The sequence below is a fragment of the Coenobita brevimanus genome, chromosome 38, assembly GCF_032717465.1.
Source record: "Coenobita brevimanus isolate Jiangsu-jjx chromosome 38, ASM3271746v2, whole genome shotgun sequence".
NCBI lineage: Eukaryota > Metazoa > Arthropoda > Malacostraca > Decapoda > Coenobitidae > Coenobita > Coenobita brevimanus.
The window spans coordinates 23,223,932-23,243,990 of record NC_136991.1 but is presented as its reverse complement, the minus strand read 5'-3'; the positions used below and the strand labels follow the sequence as shown (position 1 = coordinate 23,243,990).

The following is a 20,059-nucleotide window of genomic DNA, read 5'->3' as shown; positions in this document are numbered from 1 at the left end:
CCCCCCAAAAATAATATTCCTGACTTGTAAAAGTTTACCAAATGCAAACATGAGACTTCATAATTCACATTAATTGGCTGTGCATGATTCGCCTGCTTAAGTTTTTTTTTTAATGCAAGGAAGAAGGAACCAAAGGCCATGAGCACGCAATAAGAGTTCCCTCCAAGAGAAAAACAAAATACAAGAGAGAGCCAAATTCAAGATCCACTCATTTCGAGATGCCTGGACGCTGCGTTTGAAAGACTGGAGATCATAGGCAGCAGGAAATACACACAGAGGGAGACAGTTCCAGAGTTGACCTGTTGCATGAAAGAAGGACTTGGAGTAACGGTTAACTCTTGCATTAGAGAGTTGGACAGAAAAGGATGAGAGTTTGCTGCTAGACCGGTGCTACGCGCCCGTTGTAGAGGTGGAGGAATACATGCAGGCAGTTCAGAGGAGCATTGACCATTAAAGTAGCGATAGAAAACAGATAAAGATGCAACAGTGCAGCGAAGAGACAGATGTTGAAGGGAGTCAGTAAGAGGAAGAGAGTTAATGAGACGAAAAGCCTTTGACTCCACCCTATTGAGAAAAGCTGTATGTGGGGAGCCTCCCCACACATGAGAGCTGTACTCCACACAGGGGCGAATAAAACCCCTGTATAGAGTCAACAATTGTGCAGGGGTAAAGAAAGAACGGAGTCGGCTTAGCACACCCAATCTCTTGGAAGCAGATTTTACAAGAGATGTAATATGATCTTCCCAAGATAAGTCCCGAGTAAATGAAACCCCAAGCATGTTCAAGGATGATGCAGGATTAAGCCGAATATTATTAAACATTAGTGGGTACTCATGTGGAAGATTTTGACGGGTTGATAGGTGTAAGAACTGAGTCTTAGATGCATTAAAAACAACAAGATTATTTTTACCCCAGTCAGAGATACGAGCCAAGTCAGACATTAGGTGTGCCATAGCCTCATCCCTTGTTTGTTGAAGTAACTGCTGAGATGGGCATTGTGGGAACCGAATGGAAAGGTGAAGGGTGGAGTCATCAGCGTATGAGTGGATAGGGTTAGATGTACAGCTTAGAAGGTCATTGATGAATAAAAGGAAGAGAGTTGGCGATAGGACAGAGCCCTGAGGAACACCAGTGTTGATAGATCTAGGAGAAGAACGATGGCCGTCTACAACAGCGGCTATAGAACAACCAGAAAGGAAGCTAGCGATGAAGGCACAGTTAGAAGGATAGAAACCGTAAGAGGGCAGTTTGGAAATTAAAGATTTATGCCAGACTCTTTCGAAAGCCTTTGAGATGTCAAGTGCAATGGCAAAGCTTTCACCAAAGTCCCGAAAGGAGGATGACCAGGAGTCTGAAAGGTAGGTGAGAAGATCGCCAGTGAAGTGTCCCTGATGGAACCCGTACTGACGATCAGAAAGAAGGTTGTGATAGGAAAGATGCCTTAAAATTTTTCTATTGAGAATTGACTCGAAAATTTTTCAAATACAGGACGTTAAAGCAATGGGACGATAGTTGGAGGGTTGGGAGTGGTCACCCTTCTTTGGAACTGGCTGAATGAGAGCAAACTTCCAGCAAGAAGGAAAGATACAAGTTGACAGACAAAGGCGAAAGAGTTTGCCTAGGCAGGGTGTAAGCACAGAGGCGCAGTTCTTGAGAACAACAGGAGGGACTCCAGGCCCATAAGCTTTGTTAGTATTGAGGCCAGTGATGGCAGAAAATACATAGCTGAAGAAATTTTAAATGTCAGCCATGAGGAAGTCAGAGGTGGGAAGTGATGGAGGAACAGCAATGGAATCGTCTGAGGTGGAATTGGAGGAGAAAGTCTGTGCGAAGAGATCTGCTTTATCAGTAGAAGAAATAGCTACAGAGCCATCAAAGTAGAAAAGAGGAGGGAAGGATGATGAGGTAAAGTTGTTAGAAAGGTTTTTGGCAAGCTGCCAGAAGGAGCGGGAAGAATTTGAGTTGGAGAGTTGAGAGCATTTAGTATGGATGAAATTATTTTCAGCAGAGCGAAGAACAGACTTAGCACGATTCTGGGCAGAAACGTAAAGATAATGTGATTCAGGGGTGGGTTGGTTCCGGTACCTTTTGTAGGCCCTCTCCTTGTTGCGGGCAGCATTAGAACAAGCGTGATTAAACCAGGGCTTTCTTGCATTAGTCAAAGGATATGAGAAAGGAATGTGTGCTTCCATGCCCGAGAGAATAACTTCCGTAATGTGCAAGGCACACTCAGATGGCTCCTGGCCATGGAAGCAATAATCATTCCAGGGAAAATCAAAGAAGTACTGCCTGAGGGCCTCCCAATCCGCGGCTCCAAATTGCCACAGGCAATGTTTCTTTGGAGGGTCCACAGGCCGTACCAGAGTGATAGGACAGGTTAAGGTGATAAGGTTGTGATCGGAGGAGCCCAATGCAGAGAAAAGATTAACAGTGTAAGCAGAAGGATTAGTTGCAAGGAAGAGGTCAAGTATGTTGGAGCTCTCTCCAAGGCGGTCTGGGATATGGGTAGGGTGCTGTACAAGCTGCTCTAGGTCATTAAGGATAGAAAAGATGTAGGCTTGTTCACCAGGTGGATCAGTGAAAGGAGAGGAGAGCCAAAGGTGTTGGTGAACATTGAAATCTCCTAGAATGGAGAGATCAGAGAAAGGAGAAATGGATAGAATGTGTTCCATCGTAGAAGTAAGATAGTCGAAGAATTTTTGATAGTCAGTAGAATTAGGGGATAAGTAAACAGCACAGATATATTTAGTGAGAGAATGACAGGAAAGCTGAAGCCAGAGTGTAGAGAATTCAGAAGAATCGAGTTCAGGAACACGAGAGCAAGATAAATCATTGCGTATATATACACAACAGCCACCTTTGACTTTGAAATGAGTATAGAGAAAGTAGGAGGATACAGAAAAGGGTTTGCTGTCAGTTGCCTCAGACAGCTGAGTCTCAGTTAGAAAAAGAAGGTGAGGTTTAGAGGAGGAGAGGTAGTGCTCAACAGAGTGAAAGTTAGAGGGAAGGCAGCAAATGTTGCAGAAATGAAGAAGAAGAGAGTCAGACAGTGGTTCCAGGCACCTCGAGTCGTCACCGGGAGAGGGGCGGAAGGTGGGGGCATTTATGGTTCCCCCCCTTGGGGACTCCGAGGCTGGGTGATTGAGGCGTCTGGCAATAGATAGATAGATAGATAGTTTTTTTGAATTTTGGAAAAGGAAGTGTAGTGTGTACCGTGCATGCAGTTTGGTGTAGATAGTTAGAGAAATTTGTGTTGGAGAGCATACTGGCCTACTCTCTGTGTAACTGAGACACTGAAAAAGTTCAGCAAAGGGGGATGGTCAGGAACTAGTCCTGAGGGCTGATGAAACGGGAGCTTCAGCACTCCCTGTCATCAGCTTTCCATCCACCTCGGGGGTACTGCCCTGCTCAACTGGTGCTACAGTCTTGTCCATTATTTACTGTAGGAATCATTTCATGAGCTGATCAAACTAATTATAAAAGTATTATGCACCATATCTGATAAACCGCTTTGTACAAATATTGTAAAGTGGAAGTGGACTGGATACAGTATCTCATCTTTAAGGTTTCTTCTCGTCGTAAATAAACCATCTTTGGAGAAGCGGTGAAGTATTTTAAAATGATAAAAATATTAAATGCTTACTTTTTTCTTTACACGATGTTTTTGTCATTAAATTAACTTTCTCATCACACACACCATAGGGTCCTTTAAATTCTACAGTTTTCTTTGCACAAGGCTACTATAATATGATGAAGAGGCATGCAAAGGGGTGCTATGAGACCTCCCGTAGATTCCAGTACCACGCTGGGGTAATCCTCTCCTGTTCACAGGGGAACACTCTCCCTTTCGTGCGTTAAGATTACCAGACGATACGGATAGGGAAAGGTCAGCGCCTGCCCACAGTTTATGACTATGGCCGACACCCTTCCGACTGGCAAGACTGGTGACTGCCCAGGCCCGGCCGTGATGTAATCAGTTAGCACGTCATTCCGGAAAGGAGAAGGTGGGGGTTCCAGTCCAGCCGGTGGCACCTCAGGATTTTTCTGGCCATCTAAAGCAATCCTCACGCTGTTAAAAAGACATGGAGACAAGGAATAGGAGAAAAAAGAGGAAGGGGAAGGGAGAGAAGCGAGGAAGAGAGAATGAAAGAAAACAGGAAAACGGAAAAGAAGCAAAGAAGGGAAAGGTAGAAAAGAAAGTGAAGAAGGGGGAAACGAGTGTTGCGAGGAGAAAAGTAAAATCAAAAGGTTAGAAGAGGTGTGGGAGTAGCAGAAGAGAAGAATGGGTGAGGAGTAAGAAAGGAAGAGAAAGAAGACTTACATCAAGAGAGAAGAGGGGGAGGAAGGAAGGCGGGAGATATGAGAGGGTGAATCGAAGGAATAAAGAGATACTAAATGATATACGTCCTTTCGATGAAGAGCGGGAGAGCAGAAACAGAGAGAAGATGAGGAGAGGGGAGATAGGACAGAGGAGGGAGATACAGGGACAGGGAGTGTAGTAACGAAAAAGAAGATGGGAAGGAAGGAGGGAGATGGAAGAAGGAAGCAGGGAAGGGAGGGAGGGAAGAAGCGAGGGAGCAGGAAAGAGAGGGAAGATGACGGAGGAAAGGAAAGAGGAAGGAGAGAGGGGTGGGAAGGAAAGAGGGAGGAGGGGGACGGAGGGAAGGAAGGAAAGAGAGGGGGAGGAGAGGGAAGGAAGGAAAGAGAGGGGGATGAGAGGGAAGGAAGGAAAGAGAGGAGGAGGAGAGGGAAGGAAGGAAAGAGAGGGAGGGGAAGGAAGGACAATTTCCCGTATCGGCAGCACCTCCTTTTCCTCTCTCTCTCTCTATCTCTCTCTCTCTCTCTCTTTGTTTTTTTTCTACACCGTCCTCGTCCCTCCCACACTCCCTCTCGTCAGTCCGTTCCTTCCCTTTCCTCTCATCCTTTCATTCTTTCCCTCTTTTCTTCTTCTTTCATCGCCGTTGACTCCTCGTTTTCCTTTTTCATTTTCCTTTTATTCTTTCTTCTTTCCACCTCTGTTACACCTTTCTCTTTCCTTCCTTTCCCCATTCCCTTTCTTCTTCCCTTCCGTCCTTGTGTTCTTGCCTCTTCCTTTTCCTCCATCCTTCCTCCCTCCTCATTCTACTCTTTTTCAATCGTTTCTTCTCTTCTTCCATTTCTCCTTTTTCCCCTTCTTTCCTCCACCTCTTCCCTTTCTTTCCTTCTCATGTCCTTACCTTTTTTCTCCCTCTTCTCCTTCCCTTTCTCACCTCCCAATCTCCTTATTCTTTTCTCTATCTCTCCTTCCCTTGTCCTCTTTCCTCTTTCTTTCCTCCTTTACTTTCTCCCTTCCTTCTCTTACCTTATTTCCTATCCTTTTTTTCTACTTTTCTCCTTCCCTTGCTTCCATGTCTTTCTCCTTCCTTTCCGGTCCTCTTCCTCTTTTTCTCTATCTTTCCACTTCCATTCCTATCCCTTCTTTCTTTCGTTCCCTCGTCTCTCCTTCCCTTTCTCTGCTCTTTCTCTCTTTACTTTCTCATCTCTCCTTCCTTTCTTGTTCTGCGAGCTGTACACACACACACACACACACACACACACACACACACACACACACACACACACACACACACACACACACACACACACACACACACACACACACACACACACACACACACACACACACTGACCACATCACTGAGAAGGTACGGAACATGTATACATTGCTTGCAAATATGAGAATAGCATTCACATACATAAATGAAGACATGCTATGAAAGATAATAACATCATTCATCAGACTAACCCTGGAGTATGCATCAGTAGTCTGGAGTCCTCATCTCAAAAAACACATAGACAAGATTGAAAAAGTTCAAAGGGCCGCTACAAGATGGGTACCAAGCTTAAGGGATAAAGAGAAACGTATGACAATAAGATCAGAAAGAGAAAGAGAAGAACTGAGGAAGGTTAAAGAAATAATATCAGTAGTCATGGAGGAAAACCACGAAGCTCAAGAAGAGATTGAAGAAGTGTTTAGGTTAGGAAAGTATGAGGAAGGAGGGGCAAGGCCGTTGAAGATAATGTTTAAGTCCCAAGCAATGGTAAATAAAATTATCAGTAGAACATGGAAATTATCAGACAAGGAAGGGCTAAAAAATGTTTGGATAAGGAGAGATGCAAATAAGGAAGATAGAGCTAAGATAAGGAGTTAGTACAGGAAGCAAAGGTAAAAAACGAACAGAGAACGGAGGAAGAGAAGACAGTGTTTTATTGGAGGGTCATGGATCAGAAATTAAGGAAGTGGTACCGGCAGAGAGAAGGAGAAAAGAGGGTATAAAAAAACATCAAAAAGAATTGGAAGGTGGCATATACAGTACTAATGTTGATGATTTAATATCGGCAAGGCTAGAAATCAACGATTTTTTGAGGGTGCATGAATCTGATGTTATGTGCTTTGTAGAGACCAAATTAAGAGAAGATATTGATGTTCATATAGGAGATGGTAAATACAAACTGTGGAGACGAGACAGAAAAGAAAAAACTGGAGGAGGGGTGATGATAGCAGTGAAGAACAACATAAATGTAGATACCGTGGAAATGTGAGAAGGCAGGGCCGAAGTGATAAATATGAAATTAGAAACTGAAGAGAATAGCAAGAGAGATATGGCAGTAGTGTATGTTTCCCCTAAGACAAGAACATGGAATGATGAATACCAGGAAATGTTAGACATGGTTAGCTATTTACAGAAAATAATTGAGAAAAGTAACAATATAATTTTAATGGGTGACTTCAATTGTAAAGAGGTGAACTGGGAGGAATGGGATTCAGGAGGCAGCAAAGATTCATGGGGCACTACATTATTAAATATTACAATGAACAATGTAATGACGCAGTGGGTCAAAGAAGAGACACAGTTCTGAGGTGAGGACACACCAGCAAGACTAGACTTATTGTTTACCAAAGAACCCGATGTAATAGAATCCTTGGAATATCTGTGCCCTATTGGAAAAAGTGATCATGTGGTCATTGAGTTCCAGATGATAACAGGGAACGTGGAGCCAAGAGACGAGCTTAATAGGCAAGGAAGATACAACTTTGGACAAGCAAACTTTACAGGATTGAGAAAATTTTTCGAAAATGGAGATTGGAGAAAATTCTGAGAAACAAGAGAGATTCAGAGGAAGTGGGATATTTTTCTAGGCTTTTATAATTCAGGAGTGGAAAAATTTTTGCCAAGAGTAAGGGGGAAAGACAACAGAAAAAAGGAATGGTTTAATAGAAGGTGTATGATAGCAAAACAAGAGAGAGATAAGGTGTGGAACAATTGGAGAAAGAGAGGTAACAACAGAACAAAGGAAGAATATAAAAGAACTAGAAATGATTACACAAGAATACGTAGAGAGGAAGAAAGGAATTTTGAAAAAGGTATAATGGATAAATGTAAGAATTAACCCAAACTATTTTATAGATTTGTCAATGGCAAACTGAAACAAAAAGAAGGAATCACCAAACTGAAAATAGGAGAGGTCTATAAAGATGCAGTAGTGCAAGCAGAAATAATGAACGAACGTTTCCAGTCAGTTTTCACTAATGAAAGCGAGTTAATGGGTGGGAGTGAATAGAAATGTAGTGATAACAGATATAAAAGTGGAAGTACAGGAAGTGTATAAATTACTGGAAACTCATTATGTAAGGAAAGCCCCAGGACCAGATGGAATCTCTAATTGGGTTCTGAAGGAATGCAGAAAACAACTGGCAGATAAGATTAACAGTTTGTGTGTTCTCTGGAAGAGGGGAAAGTGCCTCAAGAATGGAAGAGGGCAAATGTGGTACCAATTTATAAGGGAGGAAACAGGGAAGAACCCCTGAATTACAGACCAGTGACCCTAACCAGCATGGTTTCAAAATTATGCGAAAGAATTCTGAAAGATAGATGGATAAAATATCTGGAAGAGATGAATATTTTGGCTGATGGTCAGTTTGGATTTAGAGGTGGAAGGTCATGTGTGTCCAACTTGTTGAGTTTTTACTCAAGAGCAATTGATGTGCTAATGGAGAGAGATGGTTGGGTGGATTGTGTCTATTTAGATTTGGAGAAGGCCTTTGACAAGGTACCCCATAAGAGACTAATGTGGAAACTAGAGCATATAGGAGGACTGAAAGGGAACCTCTTGGAATGGATGAGAGACTTTTTGAGAGACAGACAAATGAGGACAGTAATAAAGGATAGGATGTCTGGATGGGGGGAAATAACAAGTGGAGTCCCACAGGGCTCGGTGTTGGCGCCAGTAATGTTCCTGATTTATGTAAATTATATGGTAGATGGAGTGAACAGTTATGCAAGTCTGTTTGCTAATGATGCAAAGATCATGAGGAAAGTAGAGGTTGAGAAGGATTGTAAAATGCTGCGGGAGGATCTGAATAGGATACATGATTGGAGCCGAATGTGGGAAATGAAATTTAATGCAAAGAAATGTAAAATATTGGAAATGGGTAAAAGTACCAAGAGGCCATCATTGAATTATGTGATGGGTAATGAACCAGTCACAAAAGTGAGAGAAGAGAAAGATTTGGGAGTGCTGGTCCAGGATAGTTTGTCACCTGAAAAACACATTAACAAGGTAGTTAGAGAAACATATAAACTCCTGACTAATATAAGAGTAGCTTTTCATTATATGGATGAGGAGATGATGAAAAAATTAATAGTGGCCATGATTCACCCCAGGTTAGAATATGCAGCAGTAGTGTGGTCCCCACACAAAAAGAAAGATATAAACAAGATTGAGAGAATACAAAGAACAGCAAGCAAAATGGTCCCCAGTCTGGCAGATCTGTCGTATAGAGAGAGGTTGGAAAAGCTGGATTTGCCTACCTTAGAAGAAAAGAGAAAGAGAGGAGACATGATTGCAGTGTTCAGGACCATGGTGGGAGTAGATGAAATTGACAAAGAAGATCTATTTGTATGGGATAAGAGAGTAACAAGAGGACTCGGAATGAAACTGAAGAAACCAAGCTGCTTGGAGGATATCAAGAAATATAGTTTTCCTTATAGATGTATAGACCTGTGGAATAGCCTGGACAAAGAAATCATCCAGTCTAAAAACTTAAAGGAGTTTAAAGCTAAATTTGACTTATTGAGAAACAGAGACAGTGTCACGAACTTGCGTGAGCGTATTTGTAGGTTCGTAACATTTTGTTTCGGTGTGAAAACCGCGAATTCTAGTCGAATTCCCATTGAGTATCACTCAGTTCAACCCTCCTAGCATTCACTCAATTGGGACGGTTTTCAGAACATTTTTCACTGTTTCATAAGTGATCATATTTGCGCCCGACATTAGCACCTTCGCTGAGTGATTTATTGTGAGCATATATCACTCACTTTCTTTCCGTTGACCGTTGAAGCAAACACGGCCTGCCCTCGCCCTCTTTCAAAAATCGAACTTAGTCAGGCTTTGATCGTCATGAGAGCAGGTTCGTTCAGCGAGTTCCTGAAATCTCCTCCTAGACGGTGAATCGGCGAAGAGGTTTAGCATATTGCAGCGTCCGTCCTAATCACCGGCCCCCAGTTCGCTTAGCCCCCTCTACTGACCAGTATTTCTTTTCGTTTTTCCTAGGTTTAATTTAGCTTTTGAGTGAGCAAGTGAGTGTATTTCCCTTGTTATTTTGAATTCATTTTGAGTCTCTTAACATAAAATTAATTCAGTGTAATCAATAAATTTATAGTTCTTTTCTTTGAGCTTAATGTAATTAAAATCGTGTTTTATTTTTCCACATTAAACTTATTTTAGTTGCTGCTCCTAGTTCGCACAAACGCTTTACATTATTCATAACTGGTATTTAGGCTAGTCCTTTTGTATTAAGCTTAAATCCGTTGTGCCAGCCAGGAGTTTATGCACCGGCAAGAACCTGTTTATTACTATTAGTATTACTATTAGTATTAGCAACGTTGGGTCTGGTTAGTACTTGGATGGGTGACCGTCTGGGAACACCAGATGCTGTTGGCATAACGTTCTCCCTACGTGTCAAGTGGGGTTGGTGGAGGATTAGTGTGCCTCCCTGTAAAACAATTAACTCTAAGCCCTTGGCCACCCCGTTTGGGATACATGGCGTCTGGCAATGAATGATGAATGAATGAATTAGTTATTGATTGTCAGGGGTGGAGTCACTTTCTCGAGAGGCTAACAGTACTACAAACAGCACTCGTGAGTAATTAGTCTCTGCTGTGTACTGTTGAGAAAGTTTATAAATTCTCATCCTTTGAGAATCAGTGAAGTAAGGCAGCATAAAGTAAAACTTACTGCTTGATTTCACAGTCACTTCTTTGTCTCTATTTTCAGTCAACATAGAATTATTATATAAATTGGTAAGCAACAATTAAAGTATTTTTGATTCTTAAATTCACATAACCCTGTGACATCTGTTGCTGCTCGTAACTAAACCAAGAGAGTACATACTCTTTGACTTTTTCGGGGTCGCTAAGCCCCATATCTTTAGCTTCCTGTACATAGACGTTGGTAGACATGATGCTAACTCAGTCTGAGTGAACTAAAGATTAAATACTGACTGCTATTTCACAGAGAAATGCCAATAATCAAGAGTAAAGAATATACAGTAGGCACAGGTTAGTAGTGACCAGTTTTATCTAGTTAAACTGGTAAAGAAAGAAAATTATAAAAATAACTGACTGTGAGAACTATTACATAGAATTAATAGAAATGAATCAATAATCACCAGTAAGATAGTGCCTATAGACTTTAATGATAAATACCTGACTATGAGCGAGTGAGTATTATCTCGTTAATAACTTTAGAGCTAGGAGTTAATATCCTGGAATGAGGTCACCAGATGTCATGGGGTTATGTGAATTTAAGAATTAAAAATACTTTAATTGTTGCTTATGAATTAATATAATAATTCTATGTTGATTGAAACTAGAGATAAAGAAGTGACTGAGAAATCAAGCAGTAAGTTTTACTTTATGCTAGCTTACTTCGCCGATTCTCTAAGAATGAGAATTTATAAACTTTCTCAACAGTACACAGCAGAAACTAATTACTCACGAGTGCTGTTTGTAGTCCTGTTAGCCTCTCGAGAAAGTGACTCCACCCCTGACAATGAATAACTAATACTAATAGTAATAAACAGGTTCTTGCCGGTGCATTAACTCCTGGCTGGCACAACGGATTTAAGCTTAATACAAAAGGACTGGCCTAAGTACCACTTATGAATAATGTAAAGCGTTTGTGCGAACTAGGAGCGGCAACTAAAATAAGCTTAATGTGGAAAAATAAAACACGATTTTAATTACATTAAGCTCAAAGAAAAGAACTATAAATTTATTGATTACACTGAATTAATATTACTTTACATGAGTCTCAAAATGAATTCAAAATAACAAGGGAAATACATTCACTTGCTCACTCAAAAGCTAAACTTAAACCTAGGAAAAACGAAAAGAAATACTGAGTCAGTAGAGGGGGCTAAGCGGAATGACTGGGTGCCAGTGCGTAGGACGGACGCTGCAATACGCTAAGCCTCTTCGCCAATTCACCATCTGGGTGGAGATTTCAGGAACTCGCTGTATGAACCTGCTCTCACGACGACCAAAACCTGACTAAGTTCAATTTATGAAAGAGAGCGAGGGCCGGCCGTGTTTGCTTCAACGGTCAATGGAAAGAAAGTGAGCGATATACACTCACAACAAATCACTCAGCGAAGGCGCTAATGTCGCGCGCTAGGATGATCACTTATGAAACAGTGAAAAGTGTTCTGAAAACCGTCCCAATCGGGTGAATGCTAGGAGGGTTGAACTGAGTGATACTCAGTGGGAATTCCACTAGAATTCGCGGTTTTCACATTGAAACAAAATGTTACGAACCTACAAATACACTCCCGCAAGTTCGTGACAGACAGGACCCCATGAGCGTAGTTCATTTCCTGTACATCACAATTAGGTAAATACATGTCGGTCGTCCTCCGCATTTAAGTAAAGTCATGTTTTTGCGTTGCCATTTGAGTGATCACAACTGGTCATAGCCTTTGGTTTCCTGGGACAGAAGAAATATCTTGACTGGTAAAAACATTGGTAAAATTGACAGCCTGAAAGCGTGACTGTGTCACTTCCTGTACAACATATATTCTCAAACTGATACATAATTGTATGGCAGTAACTTGAATGAAAAATTTACCATGTTCTGAAAGGGATATCTAATGGAAACATTTTGAAACCCAATAGCATCCAGTGATGAAGAAAACAGAGACCTTCATTTTGATGTAGTTGTGATCACAACTGGTCATAGCCTTTGGTTTCCTGGGACAGAAGAAATATCTTGACTGGTAAAAACATTGGTAAAATTGACAGCCTGAAAGCGTGACTGTGTCACTTCCTGTACAACATATATTCTCAAACTGATACATAATTGTATGGCAGTAACTTGAATGAAAAATTTACCATGTTCTGAAAGGGATATCTAATGGAAACATTTTGAAACCCAATAGCATCCAGTGATGAAGAAAACAGAGACCTTCATTTTGATGTAGTTGTTGTCTACAGGTCAGTTCTCCATCATGGAAGTAAATACTGTATTGTTAGCTGTAATGTTACTAAGATAAATTGAGTAAGACTGTATTGATGAGATAGTAGCTACTGCATCATTAAATTGTCCTGACCTCAGTAATTTTTTACAGGGGTACATCACTTGGCCTGTATGCACGACGGAACACCTTGCCCACACACACGCAGCACGACATTATGAAGGTGCTGAGAGAAACCAAGCAGAGGGATGTCAGTGCTTCACAAGTCAGTGTATGTTATATTCACTGGTTTTTTATTCTTGCTTCATTTTGTATCATTAACCCCTATACGCCGGAGGTTTTTTGATGTTGCACGCTCCTCACTATGGGGGATTTCGTGATTTTGGAAAAAATATCCTTTCTTCAAACCCTAATATCTGCCAAACTATAACAGCTAGAGAAAAAAATTAAAGATACATAAGCCTCACTAACTCTTCCTCTTTCAAATGAAAGTATCCCCACGTCTCCAGGTGATCCCTTTGATGAGTAAGGATAAGTTTAAGTTCAAAGGGTGGTGGGACGATGCTTGCAGCTATGCACGTCAACCGGCATTGCTCTGCACCCAAAATCGTGATGGCTATACATTTCAACCGGCGCATAGGGGTTAATAGCTACCTTGGACACCTAATGTCAGCGCTCCACAGCCTTCCTGTTCAGGCCTTTATTCCTTTGACTTCATCCCAGGTCTTTTTTGGGTCTGCCTTTCACAACCCTACCCTTGATGTTCACACCTCTCACTCTCCACACCCAATTGTCATCTTCCATCCTCTCAATATGCCCAAACCATCTCAATCTACCCCTCCTCATCACAACATTAATACATTCAAGGTCCCATACTTCCTCTCAAATCCTCAGTTACAATCCTAGCATTTAAGGACGCACTACACATCCATTTAATCATTGTTATTTTTGTACATTTGAGCCTACGAATACCCTCCTCCTTCACAGCTCCAGTCTCACTTACATACTGCATTATACTACTAACACATGCTGCATACAAGGATCCCTTAGCATGGAGGGGGAGCCCTTTCAGTGTTAGAAGAGGTAACAGCTCCTTGAACTTCCCCCAACCACTCTTCAACCAAGCCACAGAGCTAGCTCCAACCCTACCCCCAGCATATAACATATCCCCCAAATAACAAAATTCCTCTACACACCCAGGAGACTCCAGCAAGATCATTCATTTCATGCCTGTCAGTCTCTACATGCTCTCCGTGACACACTACACATGCAAAATCTGAATAATTTTGTAGCCTGCCTTTAATACCACTACATCTCTTATGCGCCCACTTATCACAAATGCTGCATTAGATGGAGTTGCTTCCCACACTCTTGTGGGAAACTTCACATGGCCACACTCCCTCTGCTTTGACAGCACTGCCACCAGCACTAGATATTACTTTTGCTTTATCCACATTTATTCTCAAACCCTTCTGACCCATTCTGTCTTTCCACTTTCTAAATCATTCCTCCTTCTCCGTTTCATTTTCTGCATTCGACACCAAATCATTGGCATATAACATCTCCCATGGAAGTCTGTTTTTGAAATCATATGAGAGAGCTTCAAGCACCATGATAAGGGGCTCATGACTGACCTTTGATGCGTCCCAACATTCATGGGACATTCATCATTCAAATCTCCATTCGCTCTCACCTGGGTGTGAGCACCCACCTACTTAGCCATAACCACTCTAGGAAACCACTCTTTGATATCAGGCTTTCTCATTGCCCACCTCATCACATTCTTTGGGACTGTGCCAAAGGCCTTCTTCAAATCAAGAGAAACAAAGTAAAGTTCCCTTTTCTCTCGTTTATATTTTTCTGAAGCTGTCAGACAGTGAATGTGGTATTAGTGGTGCCATTGGCTGGCATAAACCCAAACTGCATCTCATCAATATTCACTCCATCCCTAATCATACCTTACAGGACCTTCATTATTTGGGCCAGAATTTTTATAGCCCTATAATTTCCTCTTTCCAGGGCATCACCCTTCCTCTTATACACAGTTACAGTCACACTTTTCAGCCATTTATCTGTGACAACATGCAAGTTTATACTCAAATGTATGAAATCAGTAACAAAACACACCTCTGTATTTCTTGAGTCCTTCAACATTTCAACCGTCAACCCAAACACACACACCCACCTTCCCCAGCTGCATCCTGCATATTGCCCCATTCACAGTAGCAGCATCTGTCAAAGGCCTCCGGCCAAACACTGGGGTTGCAGGCTCCAAACCTTCCCTGCTTCAATCAAACTCTTTGTTCATCAATTGGTTATAATACTCTCTCCAAGTGTCTTTAACCCATAGATGTAGACATGACCCACCCCCGAACCATTCCAGTGTTTGGGCCTAGAAGACACAAGTGCTTAACGTATTTTGTAACATATAGCGCACAGCATTGTGAAAGATGCACCCTCATTCTGGAAGGGCAGTTCAGAGAAAAAAAGTTTGTCTGGACCAATACTGCTGAAAGTGTTGACTGATATGAGCCTTTTAAGTCAAATACACATTCACCTTTCAGATTCTTCATTCAGTACTGTTCATAAGTTATTGGTTTCTTTCTTATCTAAAAGAAAAGAAAAAAAAAAAAAAAACAGCCCTTTCCTCACAAAAAAATTTCTTAGTGTCACATCACAATCTTAACACTGTTTCTTTTCATGAACTGACCAGTTTCAATTGTACAGTAACAGGAATTTTTGTTCAGCTCCATTAAAGTTTAATTAATATGTATTAGTATATTGAGATAAATAGTATTTTTGTTTAAGTGACTTTAAAATTAGACAACTTAACTCAATCTGTTCTTTCATTTGTTTCAGAAAATATAAAGGCCATTAAAATTAGAAATCCATCTTCATTATCTAAAAATTAGTTGCCTGTATGTATGGTCTGATAAAACCATGAATACCCAAATAGAATAAAACCGCAATAATCCAGTACAATGAAAGTTTACAGAACACATGGTACTGTAGATTCGTAGACGAGGTTCCTATGTTCGCTGGTGCCATATCTTACAATAACTTTGTAGCTTCTTTTAGTGTGTTTTGTACACTGGTTGTGTTGCCTTGATGCTCTCCTAATTGTGTATCCGCAGTGGGAGCTAACTGTGTATCATCTGGTATTAACATGGGTGGGGCGATAATATCCCTGTCATATCACTTAGCTAAAAAGAATTCATGTTGCTAAGGTATGGTGTTATGAAATACGTCTTTTGTTTATGTTCTTACTAAATAGATGAGTAAATGAATTGTAATAAATGATAGATAGTGAGTGTATAAGTGTATATATATTTTTTTATATAAAATAACAAAATATGGGGCTATATAATATCATTTTCGGTAATATCTGTGCAATATAAAAACCTTAAAAAAGGGTCCCAAGGGAATTAGCCAGCAATTATGCAACCTTGGACAACACCGAAAAAGCCTAGACAAACGAAGAAAAACAAACTAGAGAAAATCAGTATATCTATCTATCTATCTATTGCCAGACGCCTCAATCCCGTTTGGGGTGACCACAAACAAATCGCCTCCAAGTCACCCTGTTCCCCGCCATTTCACTGCCCTGCTCCCAACTCACACCCCCCTCTCTCATGTACCTCTCCACCCCATCCCTCCATCTCATCCTCGGCCTCCCCCTCCCTCTTCCTCCCTCCACCTCACTCACATACACTCTCTTCGTCAGTCTTTCACCCTCCATCCTCTCCACATGGCCAAACCACCTCAGTGTGTTCCTCATAACTCTTCCTATCACATCCACATCAACACCACAACGCTCCTTTATATCCTCATTCGTCAGCCTGTCTCTCCTCGTGACTCCACAGGCTCCTCTTAAATAACTCATTTCCACTGCTCTCACTCTTGACTTGTGTCCTTCCAACAATGTCCAAGCTTCACTTCCATACATTAGAGTTGGTATCACAATACTGTCATGTAGTAACTTTTTCACTTCCATGCTCACTTCCCTGTTTCTTATCACTGCCTTCAAAGAACCAGCAACCTTTCTTCCCTGCTGTACCCTTTCAAGCACTTCACCCTCCAAACCTCCATCCTTATTCATCACACTGCCCAAGTACTTAAACGTACTCACATTTTCCAATTCCTTACCATCCAACCTCGCTGTACATTCGCTAACTTCGCCTCTCTCAAAGACCATCACTTTAATCTTCCCTACAGTCACCTTTAGATTCCGTTTCTTGCACACTCTCTCAAACTCATCCACCAAGCCTTGCAGCTCCCCTTCGTCTTGACCCAACAACACAGTATCATCTGCAAACAACAGTACATGGAGTTTCCAAACACTATCCTCTCTCACCAGGGCCACTCCAACATCCACTACACTACTTTGTACCTCTTTTATTACCCCATCCATGTACAGATTGAACAACCATGGAGACATGACACATCTCTGTTTCAACCCAACTTTCAAAGAGAAAAATTCACTCAGTTCACCATCCACACGCACTGCAGCCTTCGCACCATCTTACATACTCTTCACAGCATTCAGCAACTTCCCATCTACTCCATATATTCTTAACACTTTCCACAATCCTTGTCTATCCACCCTGTCATATGCTTTCTCCAAATCCATGAAAGCTGCATACAACTTCTTTCCCTTCTCTAGAAACTTTTCCACTAAAGATCTAAGAACGAATATCTGATCTACACAACCTCTTCCCTTCCTAAAGCCTCCCTGTTCTTCTCCAACTAATTTCTCTGTTCTTTCTCTAACTCTGTCTATAAGTATCCTACCATACACTTTTCCTATTATACTAAGAAGACAAATGCCCCTATGATTACCACACACTTCTAATTCCCTTTTCCTTTGTACAAGGGAATAATTATACCTGACTTCCAATCCTCCGGGACTCTACCTTCCTCCCAGGCCAATCTGCACATCTTCCACATCCATTCTACTACTATCTCTCCCCATGCTTCAGCATTTCACCACACACTCCATCAATTCCTGGGGCTTTCTCTGATTTACCTTTCTTCATTGCTTCCGCAACTTCTATCCTACTGATTTCTTCCTGTCTTCTCACCTCCCTCTTTCTCCCAGCCATTCCCCAGCCACTTATACTCACATTACTTCCATCCTCTACGTTCAACAATTCCTTAAAGTGTTCTCTCCATCTGCTCACTTTTTCTCCCTTCTCCACTAGTAATCTACCATTTTTATCTTTCACTCCCCTGCTAACTTCACTTCCACTCTGTCTTACTCTTTTCACCTCTCTCCAGAACATTTTCTTACAGCCCCTCCACTTTACACTCAAATTCCTTCCAAATTCCTCATCCACTCTCTTCTTACTCTCTCTTACTAATCTTTTCACCTCTCTCTTTCTTTCTACATATAACTCTCTCTTCCGCCTCTCAACTTCTTCCATGGCCCTATTTCTCATCCATTCATTGTATGCTTTCTTCTTTTGTGCCACAGCCTGTTTCACCTCTTCAGTCCACCACGCTGTTCCTTGCACCCCCCTCCGTCTTCTCTTCCTTCCACACACCACATCACATGCTGCACATATTTCTTCTGTAAATATCTTACACACACCTTCCACGTCTCCCATCTGCTCCAATTCATATTTGCCCAGTCGTTCCTCCACTTCTCTCTTATACTCTGCCTTTTTCTCATCCTCTTGTAATCTTTCCACTCTCCTTGCAACTACTCCTTCCTCTTGTCTTTCCCTTCTTCTATTCCTCCATCTTACTTGCATTATAATTCTGGGCACCACCAAGTAGTGGTCAGAAAGTCCACTCCCCCAACCTCTATACACTCTTGCATCCTTTACACATCTTCGCATCCTTTCATCCACACACACATAATCAATCATTGCCTTCCTTTCATTCAGTTCACCACCCACCCTTCTCATCACTCGCCATGTATATCTGTGGATCATTTTATACCTGAAGAGGGTATTGGCTATCAGCAACCCCCTCCCAGCACAAATGTCCACTAATGCACTCCCATTCTCATCTATCTCAGCAGGCACACCCCACTCACCAACTATTCCATCCACCTTCACATTCCCTACTTTACCATTCATATTACCAATGAAAAACACTCTCTCATTCCTTCCAAACTTTTCCATGCACACTTCTACATTTGTCAGAACTCTTCTCTCACTCTTCTAGCACGATCTTGCGTTGGTGCATACACACACACATACATACAAAAAAAAAAAGAAAAGAAAGAAAGAAATACAGTAAGATCACATAACAAACAAATGAAAATAGGTGTATTACTACAAATGCCGAAATACCACATAAACTCCTTCTGTGAGTGAAACAAAAAGCAGATTAGTGTTCTCCATAAGCAAGTGGCATGGCACATCATCACATAAACTCCTTCTATAAGTGAAACAAAAAGCAAATTAGTGTTCTCCACAAGCAAGTGGCATGGCACATCATCATTATCATCGACCGCAGCATGACCGGATTTGATGTCAGGACTGCAATTATTACAATTATGTAACTACAAGCAATATGTAACAATTATGTAACAACAGACGATTGCATTATGTTACTATCTATCTATCTATCTATAGCCCGACGCCCTAATCCCGCAAAGGGTGGCCGCAGACAAAACGCCTCCAAGTCACTCTGTCACCCACCATTTGACTCCCCTCCCCCCAACTCACTCTGTCACCCACCATTTGACTCCCCTCCCCCCAACTCACTCTGTCACCCACCATTTGACTCCCCTCCCCCCAACTCACCCCCCCCTCCCTCATATACCTCTCAACTCCATCCCTCCACCTCATCCTCGGTCTACCCCTCCCTCTCCCTCCCTCCACCTCACCTACATACACCCTCTTAGTCAGTCTTTCATTCTCCATTCTCTCCACATGTCCAAACCACCTCAGTGTATTTCTCCTAATCTTTTCAACCACATCCACATCTACCCCACAACGTTCCTTCACTTCTTCATTCGTCAACCTGTCCCTCCACGTCACTCCACATGCTCCTCTCAAGTAGCTCATTTCCACTGCTCTCACTCTTGACTTGTTCCCCTCTTGCAAGGTCCACGCCTCGCTTCCATACGTCAGGGTAGGGATCACAATACCATCATGCAGTGACTTCTTAACTTCTATACTCACCTCCCTATTTCTCATCACGGCTTTCAGTGTACCAACAACCTTTCTTCCCTGCTGTACTCTCTCACGTACTTCATCCCCCAAAGTTCCATCCTTACTCATCACACTACCCAAGTACTTGAATGCACTCACATTCTCCATATCCTCACCATCCAACCTCACTGCACACTCTGTGACTTCATTCCTCTCAAACACCATAACTTTACTTTTGTTTACATTAACTTTCAGATTCCTCCTCCTACACACTGTCCCAAATTCATTCACCAAACCTTGCAACTCCCATTCATCTTCACTCAACAATACTGTATCATCAGCAAACAGCAACACCGGAAGCTTCCAAATCTCACCCTTATTCATTAGGGCCACCCCCACATCCACTGCCCTACCTTGCACCTCCTTTACAACCCCATCC

General features: G+C 41.8%; 1 protein-coding gene across 1 annotated transcript in view; it reads left to right on the top strand.

Moving 5' to 3' along the window:
• Positions 1-20,059, top strand: part of LOC145396553 (teneurin-m-like) — a 1,418,848-nt gene that overhangs the window by 309,788 nt on the left and 1,089,001 nt on the right. The window contains exon 19 of the mRNA XM_080269929.1: positions 12,668-12,779. Coding sequence (XP_080126055.1) covers positions 12,668-12,779 — 112 coding nt within the window. The remainder of the gene's footprint in view (positions 1-12,667; positions 12,780-20,059) is intronic.